The sequence below is a fragment of the Blennius ocellaris genome (genome assembly GCF_963422515.1).
Source record: "Blennius ocellaris genome assembly, chromosome: 7".
Taxonomy (NCBI): domain Eukaryota; kingdom Metazoa; phylum Chordata; class Actinopteri; order Blenniiformes; family Blenniidae; genus Blennius; species Blennius ocellaris.
This window is the reverse complement of record NC_137656.1, coordinates 4,160,360-4,177,905: the sequence shown is the minus strand read 5'-3', so window position 1 is coordinate 4,177,905 and position 17,546 is coordinate 4,160,360. Positions and strand designations below refer to the sequence as shown.

Here is a 17,546-nt window from a genome sequence, read left to right as displayed (position 1 = left end):
CAAAACAATAACAAGTCCTTCATCCCTCCGCCATCGGCCGCCGTGCACATTTTAGATAACCGTTCAAAATCTACTGTTTTTGTTTTTGATTAAACCAACACATATAAGTGTAGGACAGAAAGTTTAAAGTCGAGATATATTATATGTATCATTCCACAATTATTTACTAATACCATTCTCAGCATTTTGGAGAATGTAAATATCCGTCCATTAACAGCAAACTATTTTTTATCAAGTTCAAGGTGACGTTTTCTTGTGTCAAGTCTTTTGACTGATAATATTTGTAAAACAGATCTTTGTCGTGACCTTGATTACTTTAAACAAGCGGATCTAACCATATCTCCCGCCACATTTAGAAAAGCATCTGACTTATCAATCTGAAAAAACAAAAAAAACAAGCACCTTTTAGCATTTGAACGTTTCTAAGGACTAAGTTTAGACCTAAACTTCACAGATGATTTTTTTCTCACGATGTTTTGCTGTCCACAGGGGGACCAAAGGCAAAGACATCAGCACCATCAAGTCACTGCGGGTCCTTCGAGTGCTCAGGCCTCTCAAGACCATCAAACGTCTGCCCAAACTGAAGGTATTTCGCTAACGGGTCCCAGACCACTTGTGTGGAACAATGAGCTATAAAAACCAACCAGTGTTTTGCCCGGAATAGTGCTAAATAATTACTGTATTGTCTGGAATATAAGACACACCGGTCAAAAAAAAATGTCATGAAGAGTTGAAACGCAAAAATCATTTTCTTTTCAAATGGTATTTATTGTGAAACTGTAGCAGCATTCTGTGGTCCTACAGTGACACCTAGTGGTCTAGGATAGTATGTACCAGTATATTTTGATACATAAATTGTTCTTAATCGGAGTTGCATAACTAGACACAATGATTTTTTTTTTTTTAAGTGTGACTTCTAGTCCAGAGAATACGATAATTATAATACAATTCATATTCACAGGTAATGAAACAAATACAAAAATTCAGAGAGCTTTGCTTAAAAGCTGGCTACTTTCCGTTCATATTTGAGACAAATGCTTTAAACTTTTCCGTCCTCTGAGATGCATGATTTACTCGATTTTCACTGAGCTGGCTCGCAATGCTAACATTGGTTGCCGTGGTAACATGTGGGTTTGCGATCAATAAAGGCAGACTGATGGCTACGTTAAAATACGCGCGTCCTCCCCAGGCGGTGTTCGACTGCGTGGTGAACTCTCTGAAGAACGTCCTGAACATCCTGATCGTTTACATCCTCTTCATGTTCATCTTCGCCGTCATCGCCGTGCAGCTCTTCAAGGGGAAGTTCTTCTACTGCACCGACGAGTCCAAGGGCCTGGAGAAGGACTGCAAGTTCGTCTGAAGCCCCCAGCCTCCCTCTATCAACCCCCCCCCACCCCCCACAGCCCCTCTCAGCTTGTGCCTGTGTGTCTTTCAGAGGTCAGTTCCTCGACTACGACAAAGACGAGGTGGCGGCGATGCCCCGCGAGTGGAGGAAATATGAGTTCCACTACGACAACGTGCTGTGGGCCTTCCTCACCCTCTTCACCGTGTCCACCGGGGAGGGCTGGCCCACGTAAGGCTCATCTTCACCCTCTCACACCGTGACGCAAAAACACTTTTATCTGCCGAGAGCGAGGGACTCTGTTGAGCGCATACGTTCGCCAACGCCACATTTGTTTGTGGACCCAAGTTGGCTTGACTTAGCACGTTAGCTGTTAGCGCATGACGATGCGAAGTAGCCTGTCAAGGTAGCAAGATCACTGTGCAAAACACTGAGAGTAGGCACACAGATAAACCACTGCTGGAGTCGATCTTTCTGGAAACTTGCCGAAGCGGAGTTAGCAGTGTGCTAGCATGCGTCTAACGGCAGTTTCCATGACTGACGGCTCACGATGGGCTTCCAGTGTCCACAACAGAGGAAATATCTCACCTCTCCAGGAGCTGTTCGATCCCAGAATCTTATTCATTCAGTCCTCGGATGATGACAAATCTTCTCTGAAGATTTCTTGCAATTCGGGTCAGTAGTTTTTTTTTTTTGGCGAAAAGTTGGTCAAATACATACATTCGTACGTAAACCAATAAAGACACGTGGACCAAAATGGAAAACTTTCATAGTGTTTTGAGTGTCGGGTTAGCTAACTTTTTGAAAAAAAAAAAAAAACGGCTCCCAAGGCGGGACTTTTTGAAAATCCAACTTGGTCGAGTCCTTCGAGTTTTAGTCATTCGTCAATAACTCGACAAAAATTTTGCATAGCTTTTGTTTTTGTACTTAATTCACGTTGTCTTGGTTCGTCTTCTTTCGTTGATTTTACGGTTCTCATGTTCAGTGCTGTTTATTTATTGGCGATTCTCTCTACAAGCTTCTCAGCTCCTGTATTTCACCTTAAAAAAACTTGAGAATCAGAGGAAAATGCGCCTGATAAAATGCGAAAAATCCCAACTTTACTGGCTCTAACAGCCACATCATTGTAATTTCCCCTCAGATTTATTCACACCGCATTTTCTACCTGTGGCCTCCACTTCCTGCGACCTGCTCAGACCTTTCTTCATCCTTTTACACTTTGTGTCTGAGTAATTAGCACAAGGCTAACATACGAAACTCTCGTCAGAGTCGATTATACGCAGCTCTCTTCTGCAGCCCGGAGGTCGTTTGTGTCGCGTCGCGTTGCTGAGTCAGCTGAATAAACCTTTGTATCTCTATAATGCTGAATTCTAATCAGTTGCACACGAGATTGGCCAGGCCACGTCTTGAAAAGCGAGTTTAAGTGCGACGACGGTCTGAATCCCGGCGATCCTGCCCCGCAGCGTCTTGAAGCACTCCGTGGACGCCACCTTCGAGGACGAGGGCCCCAGTCCAGGATACCGCATCGAGATGTCCATCTTCTACGTGGTGTACTTCGTGGTGTTCCCCTTCTTCTTCGTCAACATCTTCGTGGCCCTCATCATCATCACCTTCCAGGAGCAGGGAGACAAGGCCCTGTCCGAGTGCAGCTTGGAGAAGAACGAGGTAACGTATCATCAAACTCTGTGTTTGATTTAACACAGATAGTATATAATTGTTTGATTTAAAAGATCCATACATCCAGACAGGAAATATAACCGAATGAGCTTATAGACTGTAAATTGCAGGTATATGTATTTAACGTTAACAAAAAAACGACAGCCCTCATTTGTTTGACGTTTATCCGTGAGAAATGGCTTTGATAAATAAATAAATATACATAACATCAATTGTAGTATACCGTATTATAAGAATACAGCACTCTGCCTCCTGATCCTCCCATTACATAATAATCTTCATGTCTCTTTCAGACAATATCTGTTTAGGAACCTGCAGTTTTTTTTATTTATTTATTTCCGAGTCTTTTTTTGTTTTGTTCTCGGTATCAATAACAGTGTTTTCTTCTTCCTCCCTGTGTCGCAGAGAGCTTGTATTGACTTCGCCATCAACGCCAAACCCCTGACGCGCTACATGCCCGAGAACACGCAGTCCTTCCAGTACCGGATGTGGAAGTTCGTGGTCTCGGCTCCGTTCGAGTACTCCATCATGATCATGATCGCCCTCAACACCGTGGTGCTCATGATGAAGGTGGAGACCGCTGAAAACACATGGCCAATAATACAAGAGTCTTTGAATTCAGCAGAAAGCTGGAGTCCTCATGAATTGCTACCAAATTACCGTATTTTCCAGACTATGAGTCACGTTTTTGTTTTAATGGAAACGGTGCGTCATTGGAAAAGACAATGATTTTTTCCCCTGTTTGGGATTCAATGGGATTAAACTAAAACAGGCTTATCACCCTTTTTTTTTTCTTGTGTTTTAGAAAGTGGCCTTTTTCAATAATTTCATCAAGTCGCAATGTCAAAGCCTTAATAATTCAGATTTTGGAAAACAAATACGACCTTATCATGACACATTTTAATTTTTTTTTATTATACTCAGGGGTGACTTATATCCTGTAAAATATGGTACTTTAATCCACAATATCGGCTTTTTCTTTGTTGTGTACAAACAGATAGACAGTCCATGCGCACATGACCCATCCAGGATTTAAAACTTTCCTTCGGTTGCGTTTCATGTCTTTATAGTTTCACGGAGCTCCGGACTTTTACGAAGCGATGCTGAAGAACCTCAACATCGTGTTCACCACCCTCTTCTCCCTGGAGTGCATCCTGAAGATCATCGCCTTCGGCCCTCTGGTATTAGCGCCCGTTTGCCGTTAGCAGCTCTGGAAATGCGAGGCCCACTTGCCCTCTGAACTCCTGAACGTCTCTTCCTCAGAACTACCTGAAGGACGCCTGGAACGTCTTCGACTTCGTGACGGTGCTGGGCAGCATCACCGACATCCTGGTGACCGAGATCAATGTAAGAGCCACGGTCTTGTCCCAGAGTTAGCGAGGGCAAGCTAATGAGGCACGTCAGCAGAGACAGTAGTCTGGCGGGGAGCCCGGGTGGGGGGGGGCTCGTCCCGGGGACGAGTCTGAGCCGGGGCTGTTTGCTAATAGGACGGATTTATCGCACAGGAGCTTCTTTGATTCCACCGTAGAGAGTTTTAACACGCAGCCTCTTGTGTTGCTTTCTCTGTTGCTTCTCTATTCATTCAGTTATCTCTGTGTTTACACCGGGGGGGAGGGGGGGTGTCAAACTACCAGCCCAGCCGCATTCAGTTTCACCTTGACTTTGTTAAATGGACAAAGACGGCGCTACGCTCAGTGGGTCTGGACGACTTAAAGCGGCGCCAAGACGGAGACGTGAACGGCAGATTGAAGCAACGTTCCGACAGGAGATCATCGAACATTAGTGTCACGGCGAGCAGACTCACATTAAGGATGAGTTTGTGAAAAAGTGCATTATGTGGCTGTTGCAGTATTGAAATTATTGCGTGTAGTTAGAAGTTTGCATGTTTGTGTGTCTGTGTAATGAGAGCGTCTCCATCCGAGACTTTTGTTTATGCTACAACGTCTCAAGTGAAAACACGCCGTTCACATGGCAACGTTGTGAAAAAACGCTGTCCGTTTCCACGGAAACGGCTGAAACGTTAAAGCATCTCATGTGTTCCATTGACTGCAGCGTGCTCATGACTTCAAAGGGAAACGTCGCAAAGGCTGGAAAAGACGAGCGTGAGCCTGCGAGTCAAGACTGAGGGCAAAACTGAAACGCATAAATAAGAACTCAGACATCAGCGAACTGAATTGCACGCTCAAATTAACACGTTTTCAATTTGGGTTTTAAGGGAATCGTCACTATTCTTTAAATGAGGGTTTTTCTGCCACACAGTGGACGCCGGAGGATTTTTACCCACACGATTCTGAGGAGAAGCCCGTATTTTGGGGCTTTCTTTGAAACTTTCCAAGTTAGTCATTCGTCGGTTAATCCTGCGAGACCAAACTGAGGGCGTACGAGCCGGGTTTGACACCCCCAGCCTCAGCAGCATGCCCGTCGACCTGTACCACTTTTCCTTGTTGTGCTCTATGACTGTGAGTGTCCTCCGGCCTCTTCCCTCCCTCTGCCACGCCTGTCTCTCTCTTTATCTCTTCCGTCTTTCTCTCCTTCCACGTCCTCATCTTGTTGATTGTCGTCCTGCGGTGTTGCCATGCTCCGGTCCCAAACGTCCACAGACACAGGTGAGTGACTTCCCGTTGCCGTTGCGACACACACACCGTGTGGACAGGAGTGTTGGGACGCCTCCTCATTATGCCTACAGAGAAGCTTGATAGACGATGTTAACGGTCACAGCTTACTAGAATACAGAGTGTTTGGCGCTCACGGTTTAGTGACGCATGTCGAAGGTGATGTGACCCTGAAACCTTTTGACAACCTTGAGTCCGACAAAGGTGGAACACCGGGTGAAATGTCACTCAAAGCTCTTGTGTTTCTTTTTGATTTGCGAAAATGACAGCTTCGGTATTTTCTTGCCGCCAAATCAGAAATCCGTTTCTCAGTTTGAGCTCTTCATGTTCAAATTCGATTGTTTTTTTGGGTTGTTTTTTTCTCTTGTTACTCTGACACATTAATTGTTAATTCACTTCTGCCACTGTTTACGCTGTTGTTCTTGTCTCCTTGTCCTTTTCTCTGTATTGGCTGTTTGCACCAACCCACCAGAACCAATTCCTCGTATCGTGTTTAACCCGACCTGGGAATAAATCTGTTTCTGACTCTCATTCTGAAATAGATCCAATATCAACTGTGGGTTTATGAGATTTGTAAATCATTGCACTCGCAACTTTTTGGAAATTGGGGTTGACACTTTCGGTAGAGGGGGGGGTGTTTCAAAGCAGTCCTCGACCTTCCAGGACTTGCGGTCGCATGTTAGTCTGACGCGTCGCGATCTGAGCGGTGTTGTTTTGAGGAGTGGACACTGTGTGTCTTCGACAGGACCGTCTGCTGAACCTGAGCTTCCTGAGACTCTTCAGAGCCGCTCGGCTCATCAAGCTGCTGCGGCAGGGCTACACCATCCGCATCCTGCTGTGGACCTTCGTCCAGTCCTTTAAGGTGCACACACACACACACACACACACACACACACACACACACACACACACACACACACACACACACACACACACACACACACACACACACACACACACACACATAAACCGCTGGTTTAAACTGCTCAGCCTGCTTTCATTTAATCCAGTTCAATTCATTTTTATTTCCGTCGCGCCAATAACAACATCATAATTTCAAGGAACTTTTAGAGAGGAAAAAAAAACAACATTTGAGCAAACAGACTCAGAGGTCGAGGCTTTCTTCTTACCAGAAGAGAGAAAATGCAAGAAGAGCAACAGAGAGAAACAAACGAAAATGATCTATAAATGATCCCGCAAACTGCCTGTAAGCAGCAGGTCTGACACGAGTCGCACTTGGGAAGTAAAGTTCAAAAGAGTAAACGCTGAGCTTAAAAACAAAATGTGGCAGAGCTGCCTCACGCTTCAAACTGCGGTTCAATCAGCAGTTTTGCTGCCACTTTTAAATCTCAAGCTCAGAAAACACTTTTTTTGAAAGAAAGACGACAAACACAAATCCCCAAAAATGCTAAAAGAAATTAAAGTTTAAGGTGGTGAATGTGATGGAGTATGACTCTGCTCCAATCGGGGGGCTGATTGGACGATCTGATCCGGGGCCAGATCACCAGGATTGCTTGATCCACTGCAGAACGGCGTAAAATCAAGACTCACTATGAATAGAGCTTCCCTTTTTTCGCCAACCAACATTTTTAATTTTTAAACAACATCAGCTGCAAGAGGTCCTCGACAGTGTGGATTCCCAGCAGTGAACAACAAATGTTCTGCGTCGGTTTTGCATGATTTGTTCTGCTTCAGAGGTTCTGGGGCGGCTCGGGGGCGGGGGGGGGGGTCTTATCTGGGCTCTGCTCAGCAGGGCTTGACTTATTTAAAGAACACTTGGATGACTTCCTGAACCCGGCGGACAGGCCGCAATCTGGAGGTCTGAATGACTATTCCACAAAAACGCGTCAGTATTTGTACGTTGTCGGTTCCTCTTTTGTTGACGTTTACCTAAAAATGCATTGGAGCTCCGACACTGTATCCTTGGACCGGCGGACAGAGGAACAATCCTGCGCCGATGGTTGTGGGGAAAAACTCAAAAAGTAGAGTTTTTACTTTTATTTTCTGGTTTGATGGCTCGCTCTGCCACAGACCAGAACTCTGGCTCAGTTTGACTCCGAGTTGCTGGAGTCAATAAATGGATAAATCACCAACAGGACCACATCCTTTCCTCTGAATTTATCTTGTTACCACGATACACTCATGTCAGTGGTACAGAAACTCAACAACAACAAATATGAACGTGGGTTTTTATCATATTTTCTGAAACGATGACGAAGCAATTAACAGTGTCCATCCAAATGGCTCAGGAAAGAAGAACAAACATCTCGATCACCTTTGAAAGTTCATTTGCTTGAACTCTGAGCTGCGAAGTGACGGAATTACTTCACGAGGTCCTGGATTAGAAACCAAGGCCAACCAAGATTGGGCCAGCAAAGCCCAACGACCCTCACCCGTGTCTTTTCTGGGATTTTAGAAACGTCTCCTGGAGAAAGAAGTGAAACGAGACCGACTTGTAGTTGGTCGCCTTCCATCATAAGAGCCCCCCCGGTCACCGTCCAGCTGGTCTCAGTGTAGATTCATTCTATCCACCAGTTATATAATGGGAGCGGCTCTGAACTTTCGACGGCGGTGAGGCGACGGTTGGTCTTCATTGCTCTGCTGACCCCACATTGGCTTGACGGATGAATATTTTTGGGTCATTTTGCTTCTTTTTAGGGTTTGTTTTTCTGACTCAGCCCACTGCTTTAGTCACATGCTCTCAGCTTAAGGATTTCCCCCGAAGCGGGAAGACTTTTTTTTTTTTCCCCACCCCCCCTTTTTCTTCATCTGCACTGATTTCTGTCTGTTTTTGGCCTCTTTTTTTTTTTTTTTTTACCCCGAATAACCCCGGTCTATAAATAAAGATGAGCCGTCCTTCTCACATACAGTAAAATCCCCCGCACAGATAAACTCAAGTCACGCTAGCTGGAACAATCCGGAGTGGATGTAAATAATTTAGTGTGTTTTGCCTTGCCGTTGCTCCCTCCAGGCCCTGCCTTACGTCTGCCTGCTGATTGCCATGCTCTTCTTCATTTACGCCATCATCGGGATGCAGGTGAGTGACTCGGCGCCGACGCCGCGTCGGGAATACCCGAACCTGACGCCCCCCCCCTCCCCCACCCCACCCTGCTGCAGGTGTTCGGGAACATCGATCTGAACGAGGACACGGCCATCAATCACCACAACAACTTCCGCACGTTCCTGCAGGCCCTGATGCTGCTGTTCAGGTCGGGAGGCTTTATTGTACGGCGGGCGTCTCGTAAGCACCCTACATCACCGGGAACATACAGTTTTACTGCAGGAGCCATTAGTCAGAGGAGGAGGAGGAGCGGGGGACCTCGGCTGAACTCATGTTTTGTAGTTGTCCTGAAGCTCAGGAGGACCCTGCGTGTGTCGCGCTCCTCTTTCATAAAAACCAAAAACGTAAATGTAATTACAAATACATGAAGTGCAGGATTATAGTCGTTCCATGTTCTCCTCGTTTGGCGCCGACGTGTCACTTGTACCTTCTCCGGGGGGGGGGGGGGCTTCAGGAGCGCGACGGGCGAGGCCTGGCATGAAATCATGCTGTCGTGTTTGAGTCACCGCGCCTGCGACGAGCGATCGGGGTCCCAAGGGAAGGAGTGTGGCAGTGACTTCGCCTACTTCTACTTCGTCTCCTTCATCTTCCTCTGCTCCTTCCTGGTCAGTACTGACGCCGGCTGGATGTAGCCACATGTCAGAAACATGACACTACTCTGGAAGTCAGTGATTACTGTTACGACATGGTAGTTATCAAACGTTCACTGATTAGTTCTGTAATAAGATTGACTGAATTTCAGTTACAGTGCACAAATTGACATTTTGTGCATTCAGTTCATAGTGCTCAAAAACATTTTTTTTTTAATATTTTTGGAATCTCTGTAGCCGAAATGGGCTGAAGCCAAAATTTATTTTGCCTATTCCTTAAAAATTCATAAAGTTAACCAAGAAACCAGAGACACAAGAAAAAAAAGCAGAAAAAAGTTAAACATAGCACTAGTAATACAAAAGAAGAGAAAAAAAATACAACTTTAAATTCTTCTTAATTATTTCAGATTTTAGTTATTTTTCATTGTGACCATTAATCATTTTACATTTCAATATATATATATATATATATATATATTTTTTTTTTTTTTATTATTTTTTTTTTGGGAGCACAACAGAGATTTGTATAGTTTTATGTTGTTGCTACATCAATTCTTTCTGTTCCTGGGTAATTTTGAAATAACTTAACTACAACATCGACAGCGACTATCATGGTAGTTCCTTGTTATTTGACGTAACTCGTAAAGCACGGTCACGTTTCGCTAAGTGGCGTCTGGCGTCTGTGTTGCAGATGCTGAACCTGTTCGTCGCCGTCATCATGGACAACTTCGAGTACCTGACCAGGGACTCGTCCATCCTGGGCCCTCACCACCTGGACGAGTTCATCCGGGTGTGGGCCGAGTACGACCCGGCCGCGTGGTATGTCCCCGCCCCCTCCCCCCCCCTCCCTCCCCCTTCCTTACCCCCCTCCCTCCCTTCCTCTGGATGTTAGCGGCCTGCTCCCACTGATGATTGAACTGTTGATGTGAAACTGCGTTTCCTCACCGATCTGCTTGTCTTTTCCCGCAGCGGACGGATTTCCTATAAGGATATGTACAATTTGTTGCGCGTTATCTCGCCCCCCCTCGGCTTAGGGAAGAACTGCCCGAATAGGGTAGCGTACAAGGTTTGCAAATCCCAGACGTTTCCGTCACCCGGGGGGGGAGTGGGGTGGGGGGTGGGGTTTGCTTGGTGTGCCTCTCCGCCACGAGACTTTCTTTAACTGAATGGCTGTGCACCGACACGAGCACCCGCCCCTCCAAGTTGTCTGGCTTTGGTTTGATGACGCCGGAGTGGAAACAAAGCTTTCCCGAGCCACGGCCACACCGCTCCCCCCCCCCCCCAACCCCAACCCCCCAACCCCACCCCTCGTCACGCTGTTGTGGAGAAGATTGGAGCAGCTCCAAAAGCAGAAGTCGGGCTGATTGGAGGCGACCCCCCCTTTGCGGTGGCCTGAAGGTGGCGCTGAAAGCTTTGTCTCCGTGCACCCTGGTTGTAGTACCAGGGGGATGTCTGCGAGCATGCCCCCGCCAGACATCCCCGTCACAATGCTCTCATCTCTCTCTCTCCCCTCCCATCCTCCTCCTCCTCCTCCCCCACCTTCATCACCACATCTTCTCCTCTCAGGGACCCTGAGCCTCACCGCGATGCATCCCCGCGCCCCCACGCCGCGGCCAGGGGATGGCATCCACCTCCACCATCTCACTCCAGGAAATCTATTAACACCAGATTTCTGTTTGTCCTTCTCCATTCTCCCCCTCCTCCTCCCCTTTGTTCCTCTCCTCCTTCTCTAACTCCCCATCCCTTGGTTGTTGTTTTTTTTTTTTTTTTTTTTGTCGTTGTTTGTCGTTCTTTTTGGTTTCCCAACCTCGTGAAGTGGCCGTATCAAGTACCTCGAAATGTATCAGATGCTGCTCCACATGTCCCCACCCTTAGGTTTGGGAAAGAAATGTCCGCCCAGAGTCGCCTACAAGGTAGACCCTCCTCCTCCTCCTCCTCCTCCTCCACCTGTCTGTGCTCTGCAGTGTTTCCCCTCCTCCTCTCCTTCACTTTGTTTTACTCTGATATTTTAGGGGTGTGAGCACCCCCCCCCACCCCCTTCTCCCCTCCTTACTCCTCTTTCCTCATCTCTCCTGTCTCCTGCTTGTGTGGGCTAAAAGCCATCAGTAAAGATAATGACGCCTCGCTTATCCCAGACCACCCGATCGGGGTCCAAAGACACTTACTATGGAGCAGTGTGTGTGTGTATGTGTGTGTGTGTGTGTGTGTGTGTGTGTGTGTGTGTGTGCGTGTCTGTGTGCGTGGGGGGAGTGCGTACGTAGCTTCTGTTGCTTTTCAGAGGGAGAAACACTTTCTATATGTGCTTTTCACTTTTTGCTGCTCATTCCCTCTCATCCCTTCTCCCATGTCATCTTCACTGTGGGTAATATCTCTGTGTGTGTGTGTGCGTGTGTGCGTGTGTGTGTGTGTGTGTGTGTGTGTGTGTGTGCGCGGTCAATATAAAGGAGCACAATCTGTATTCAGTCAGTCGAATCACTAAAACAAAAAGATGATCACTACACACCAGAATATTTAAACACCATGAGTGTTGAAATGAGGGTTTGCTTTGTTTACATGACGACGAGCTGCAGGGAACGGTATCGTTTCTGAGTTTGTTTGCTTGTGTTCACAAACCCTAAATGTGATTTAGGGTATAAAAAAAAAAAAAAACAAAGTCAAAAGGTGAAAATCTGAGGGAAAACAAAGAAAACAACTTAAATTAAAGTCCAAAGTTAAAGTTTGACTTTACATTTTCACTAAATCTGTGGGATTTGACTTTCAAGCAACGCAAAAACAAATCCAGCCAATTTATTAGGAAACTCAAGATGCTGCTTTTAGTTTGTTTTTTCAGTCAGAAAACTCATGAGATTTGGGACCAATGGTGGCTTAGAGTATTATTTTCTTTTGCCTTCCCCAGTAGGTAACTACGTCGTTTTCAGTGTTTCTGCCGTTGCCATGGAAACGCAAAACTTTTCTCATACAAAAATGCCAAAAACTATGCGTTTTCACCTCATATTGTTTCACCTCAGCGATTTAGTCTTTTGGGGGGATTTTCTAGGAGGAAATAAAATATGTGTGTGTGTGTGTGTGCATGTGTGTGTGTGTGCGTGCCCACTCCGCCTCATCCTGACTGGTCTCTGACTGTCTGCACTGCCTCCGTCAGCTCACGTCGGTGAATGCTTTCTGTGTTCAGGGGAGCTCAACTCTTAACCCAGCCCACACGCTGCATCCCGTTCTGCATCCGGCGGCGCCATTAGCCTCCTTTCCTCAATCTTATTTTTTTATTTTTTTTATTTGTGTCTTTGAGTCTTCCCGCTCAGGCTGCCCAAGCTTGTAGGAATGGACTCTCTCTCTCTCTCTCTCTCTCTCTCTCTCTCTCTCTGTCTCTCTCTCTGTCTGTTCTCATTGCTACTAGCTTATATACAAGTAGAGCGCACCCGGCCTCCTCAACTCCAAGTTGACGATTGCTGGGATGGCGAGCACAGAGTGGAGCTCCTGCGACTGTCCAGGCACCTTCATGGTTATGCGTTCACATGCCTCCTCTCGTCTTTCTTTGGGTCGATGTCAGTCTTGCACCAGTGCACTTTGACTTGCGGCGTAGCGCCTACCGTAGCCAGTAGCGGTGAATGTGGATGTCTCGTCCTGTCTCTCCCTGCGTCCCCCGTCGAGAAGGCTCTTTGTGTGCTGAAATCTCAGGAGTGGTTTTTTTCCGCGTGGCCCAAAAAGCCACACCCCCAAAAAAACAAAAAAAAAATTTTTTTTTAAAGCGGAGCGGGTAGTGAACCTGACGGCAGCACACAGATTGATTTCTCCGGGCGGAGTCTTGTGTTCCGATCGGGCCGATTCTGACCCATTCTGGCTGATGCCCCCCCCCCCCCCCCCTTTGTGTTGCTCCGCCCCCCCCCCTTCTCCACCCAGCGCCTGGTCAAGATGAACATGCCCATCGCCGACGACAACACCGTGCACTTCACGTCCACCCTGATGGCGCTGATCCGCACAGCGCTGGAGATCAAACTGGCCTCAGGTGAGACTGGCAGAGGTCTGCGACGTCAACCCACTTTTCATCGAATAGAAATCGAAAGAGAAGTCGCCTTAAAATAAAAGTTCATCTGACGATACACTTTTAGATTTCGCTTCATGGGATGTACCAAACTGGTGTGTGTGTTGCGTTCAAAGAAATGTCTGGAACTTTAGCGAAGACGTGAAGATATTTGACCCATTTTAGTTATTTTACCCATTTCGATTTTTTTTGCGATCATTTGAAAAGTTTTAGCTATTTTAGTCATTTTAGCTATTTTAGTGACTGATAATTTCAGCGTTTATGGCTATTTTAGTAATTTTAGCTATTTTAGTGGCTGATAATTTCAGCGTTTATAGCTATTTTAGTCATTTTAGCTATTTTAGTGACTGATAATTTCAGCGTTTATAATCTTAGGCCTCATTTTATCCGTTTTATGTATTTTAGTCATTTTAGGTCTTTCAGCCATTTGGACACTTTTAGCTTTTTTAGCTGTTGAATCCATATTAAATGTTCCCACTGTTTCAGTCATTTTAACTCATTTTAGCTGGCTGTTTTTAATATTTTATGCTATTTTAACGGTTTTATTGATTTTTGCCACTTTAGCTTGTTTTAGTTACTTTATCTTTTCTGTTGGAGCCGTTCCAATCGTCTTTTGCTCTTTGTTTAGTTTGATTTTCAGTTATCTACCAAACTCTTCTTCCGTTCATCTTAAAATCCCTTCACTGTCTTGAATGTCTCCACTCCTTCATAAATGTCTTTTGGTGCATTGACGTGTAAAATTCCCACCAGATGTGCTCCCAGAGCCAGCTGCGGGGATTTTTGTCGAGCGAGTCGAGTAAAAGCTCCGTCTCGTCCTTGGTGGATTTTCAGGCATGGTGGCACAGCGGCTGTCGGACGCCGAGCTGAAGAAGGAGCTGTCCACGGTGTGGCCCAGTCTGTCCCAGAAGACCATGGACCTGCTGGTGACGCCACACAAACGTACGTGTCCTCTCCTCACCGTCAGCAGAAACAGACCCCTCCTAATACAAAGGTCCACACCTCCTGTATTCAATTACCCCCCCCTACCTCTCTCCAAGTGCCTCCAGGTTGTTACCATGGCGACAGTCCTACGCTCACAAGCACACAAATAAAACAAAAGTAAAGATATGGCGGCGGCGCTTCTCCCAGCCTGGGTCTGATGTAGAGAAAAACTGTCATAAAAAACTGGTCGTATGTGAATCGCCGAGCACAAATAATCCGAATTAGGTCGCATTTCCCCGCAGTGTAAATGAGGCCTAAGATTGTGAAAAGTTAAAGCGAGCCTGTGTGTTAAAGTGAAAACATGTCAGTCTGAAGGTGTTTGTGATCTGTGGTTCTGCTGCCACCTGTTGACCACAGACGTCCTCCACACGCCGTCACCGCAGCCAGGACTTTCCAGCTCCTCTTGTTTTTGTTTACCTTAGAAAAGAGAAAAAGAAAAAATCTTTTCTAATCACTTCCTGTGAATTAATCAAACGACTCGGTGGAAGAAGTTCCTCTTATTTAAACCGAACCATTAAGGAGACGAACGGGCAAATAGAGATAGATGGAGGAGGAGGAGGGGAGGAGTGAGTCAGCACTATTTCCTCTCCCTTTTCTGCCCCCCACCTTTCCTCACACTGTCTTCTCTCCTCCTCCTCCTCTTCCTCCTCTTCCTCCTTAGCCAATGAGCTGACAGTGGGGAAGGTTTATGCGGCGCTGATGATCTTCGACTACTATAAGCAGAATCGAGCTCGGAGGCTGCAGCTGCAACAGCAGCAGCAACAGAGCACGTCAGGCTCCCAGGTACAACATCCACAACACACACACACACACACACACACACACACACACACACACACACACACTGGGGATGCTGTAGCACACAGCTGCATGGATGCACACACACACACATATAGATTATGCTTGCAGACACACACTTGGACTGTATGCCTGCATACACAAACACACACACACATGCAAAGAAGATACGTTTTCACCAGCCTTTGTTTTTCTCCTGGTGATAAACAAAAGTTATCACCTGCCATCTGAATTTATTACTTTTTATAGAAATGCACTGAAGACGCCTGAGGAAAAAATGTTCTGCCACTAAAAACTGAACAAACAGGTTTTGGTCTTTATTGAGATTGTAATAAAATTGAGATTTAAAAAAAGAAAATTGTTTATTTGCTTGTTTATTGCAAAGTCAACACATATACAAACAGAAAGAGTGATATGGTGCCATAATAAAAGAAAAAAGAAAAGAAAAGAAAATTCCCCGGGATTATTTAATTAAAAAAAAATAGGAATTTAAAAAAAAATCTGAAATGCTGAAAGAATATTGTGGATTTATTTTTATTTATTTATTTACTTTAAGTAACTTTAAAAAAGGGAGGAATTTTATTGATTGCATTGTTTTTTTTCTTTAAAACTTTAAAAATAAATGGTAAATTAATTACAAATTATTATTATTATCATTATTATTATTATTATCATTATCATAATGATTATTATTATTATCATCATGATTATTATTATTATTATTATCATCATTATTATTATTATCATTATTAGTGAGCCATCCATCTCGTGGGTTCCAGGGGAACTTCAGGTTGTAGTGGCACAACGTTTCTTCTGTTTGCACCTGCTGAGACGTGATGAAGGACTCAGGTTCTGCAGGTTCTGCAGGTTCTGCAGGTGGACTCTGGGTCGCGGCTGCACTTCACCACTGATGCATGTTGGTTTGCCCACAAACAGTCACACAGGCTCACACATGAACGCATGAGCTCCAGATATGAGAAGAATATTCTGCCCCGGGTGTCCACACCGGAGGGCGGTGGTGGTGGTGGTTCTGCACCCCCACCCCCCCCGGGGGTCTGCCCCGGGTGCGTCGATATTCTGCCTGCTGCCTCTGAATGTGTTCAGCATGGTCCACCGTCTCTCCTCCACAGTGCAAGGTCGGGGCTCTGTTTAAGCCTCTGCTGCCTCTGACTCACATGCAGGAGAGAGACCCGCCACAGCCCCGGTCCCAGCCGCCGGCCCGGCCCAGTTCCAACTCCCTCAACAACGGGGGCGCCGCCGTGTGAGTCCCGCCTCCGGAGGACACCCCCCCCCCCCCCCCACACCCTGTCCGTCACTAATCAAACTCACAGGAAATTACAGTTTTATAGTCTTGTCGTACTGTTAGGAGACTCAAATACTCTAATCCCACAAATGCACAAGGGTTATCGTCAATGTCTAGAACAAGAACTTGGTGTCTAACATGACTTGTGGGCTGAGTTCTTAGTCGTCACTTGTACTTTTGGAGTAAAATGTGTGTTTGTGTCACCGGCCGCTGGAACCCGCAGGCCGGGTCACGACCACAGCGTCAAGCCGTCGTCGTCCTGGGCGACGGACAAACCCAAGGAGGCGTCCCGGGCTAGGACCAAGAAGAGCATGTCCAGGGGTCCGTCGGAGGACACGCCGGACGCCGCCACCGCCGCCGTCGCTCAGGTTCATACACGTCACCGGGGGGAGAGCAGGCAGGCGCTCCCGGGGTGGACGCTGACCGGACCCTGTGTTTTATCGCTCAGGAGTCGGTGGAGATGAGGAAGATGGAGACGAGCGTCAGCAGCACCATCCCGGCTCCCGGTTCAGGTCTGGAGAATCAGGGCCGAGCGGCGTCCATGCCTCGACTCAACGCCGAGCTGCAGGTGAAAACGCGGCGTCACCGACAGGCTCTTCTCGCCTCTCGTTTACATTTAATATGTGTGATTTTTTTGGGGGGTAGGGTTGGGTTGTTCTCGATTCTAGAAAGAGTTTCATTGTGTTTTCGGGGTTGTTGCTTTTTTGACGTGGCCCACTGACGGGGGTCCCCGCCGCTCCACGTCCTCCTCGAATCTGCACCACTGACTCAGCCTCCCTCGGCGTTGGGAGGGAAACCGTGTCTCCGGTCTGAGGAGCTCCAGATGATCCTCTCACCCGAAACGCTCATTTCCTGACTGACGCTGCCCGCCGATCGATCGGCGCGTTTTAAAGTGCATCCCTCCCGCGGCCCCCGCCGGGAACCGGCCCGCTGTTGATCCTGCTCTCACAGCCCTGCAAGAGGCTGCGGTAATCCGATTACACCCTGGCCGGCCGCCAGCTGTTTGTCCAGTATTGTTTTTTCCTCCCTCCGCCGAACGAAAAGTCGAGAGTGGCTGCAAATGGCCCTGGAAGCCAGAAGCTTCGCGGGGGGAGGGGAGGGTAATTGTGTTACGGCGGAGGAGTAATGAAAGGATGGGTGGAA

At 46.7% G+C, this 17,546-nt stretch overlaps 1 protein-coding gene across 1 annotated transcript in view; it reads left to right on the top strand.

Annotated features, from left to right (window-relative positions):
* cacna1ba (calcium channel, voltage-dependent, N type, alpha 1B subunit, a) overlaps positions 1-17,546 on the top strand; it is a gene marked incomplete at both ends in the record, with an annotated part of 97,513 nt that overhangs the window by 74,935 nt on the left and 5,032 nt on the right. Inside the window, 20 exon segments of the mRNA XM_080498848.1 lie at position 455; positions 458-586; positions 1,190-1,350; positions 1,436-1,573; positions 2,806-3,007; positions 3,425-3,589; positions 4,090-4,200; positions 4,283-4,366; positions 6,377-6,493; positions 8,603-8,668; positions 8,749-8,840; positions 9,147-9,297; positions 9,974-10,101; positions 10,252-10,348; positions 13,180-13,285; positions 14,153-14,260; positions 14,964-15,085; positions 16,231-16,361; positions 16,627-16,762; positions 16,852-16,971. Of these exon segments, the coding sequence (XP_080354974.1) occupies position 455; positions 458-586; positions 1,190-1,350; positions 1,436-1,573; positions 2,806-3,007; positions 3,425-3,589; positions 4,090-4,200; positions 4,283-4,366; positions 6,377-6,493; positions 8,603-8,668; positions 8,749-8,840; positions 9,147-9,297; positions 9,974-10,101; positions 10,252-10,348; positions 13,180-13,285; positions 14,153-14,260; positions 14,964-15,085; positions 16,231-16,361; positions 16,627-16,762; positions 16,852-16,971 (2,365 nt within the window).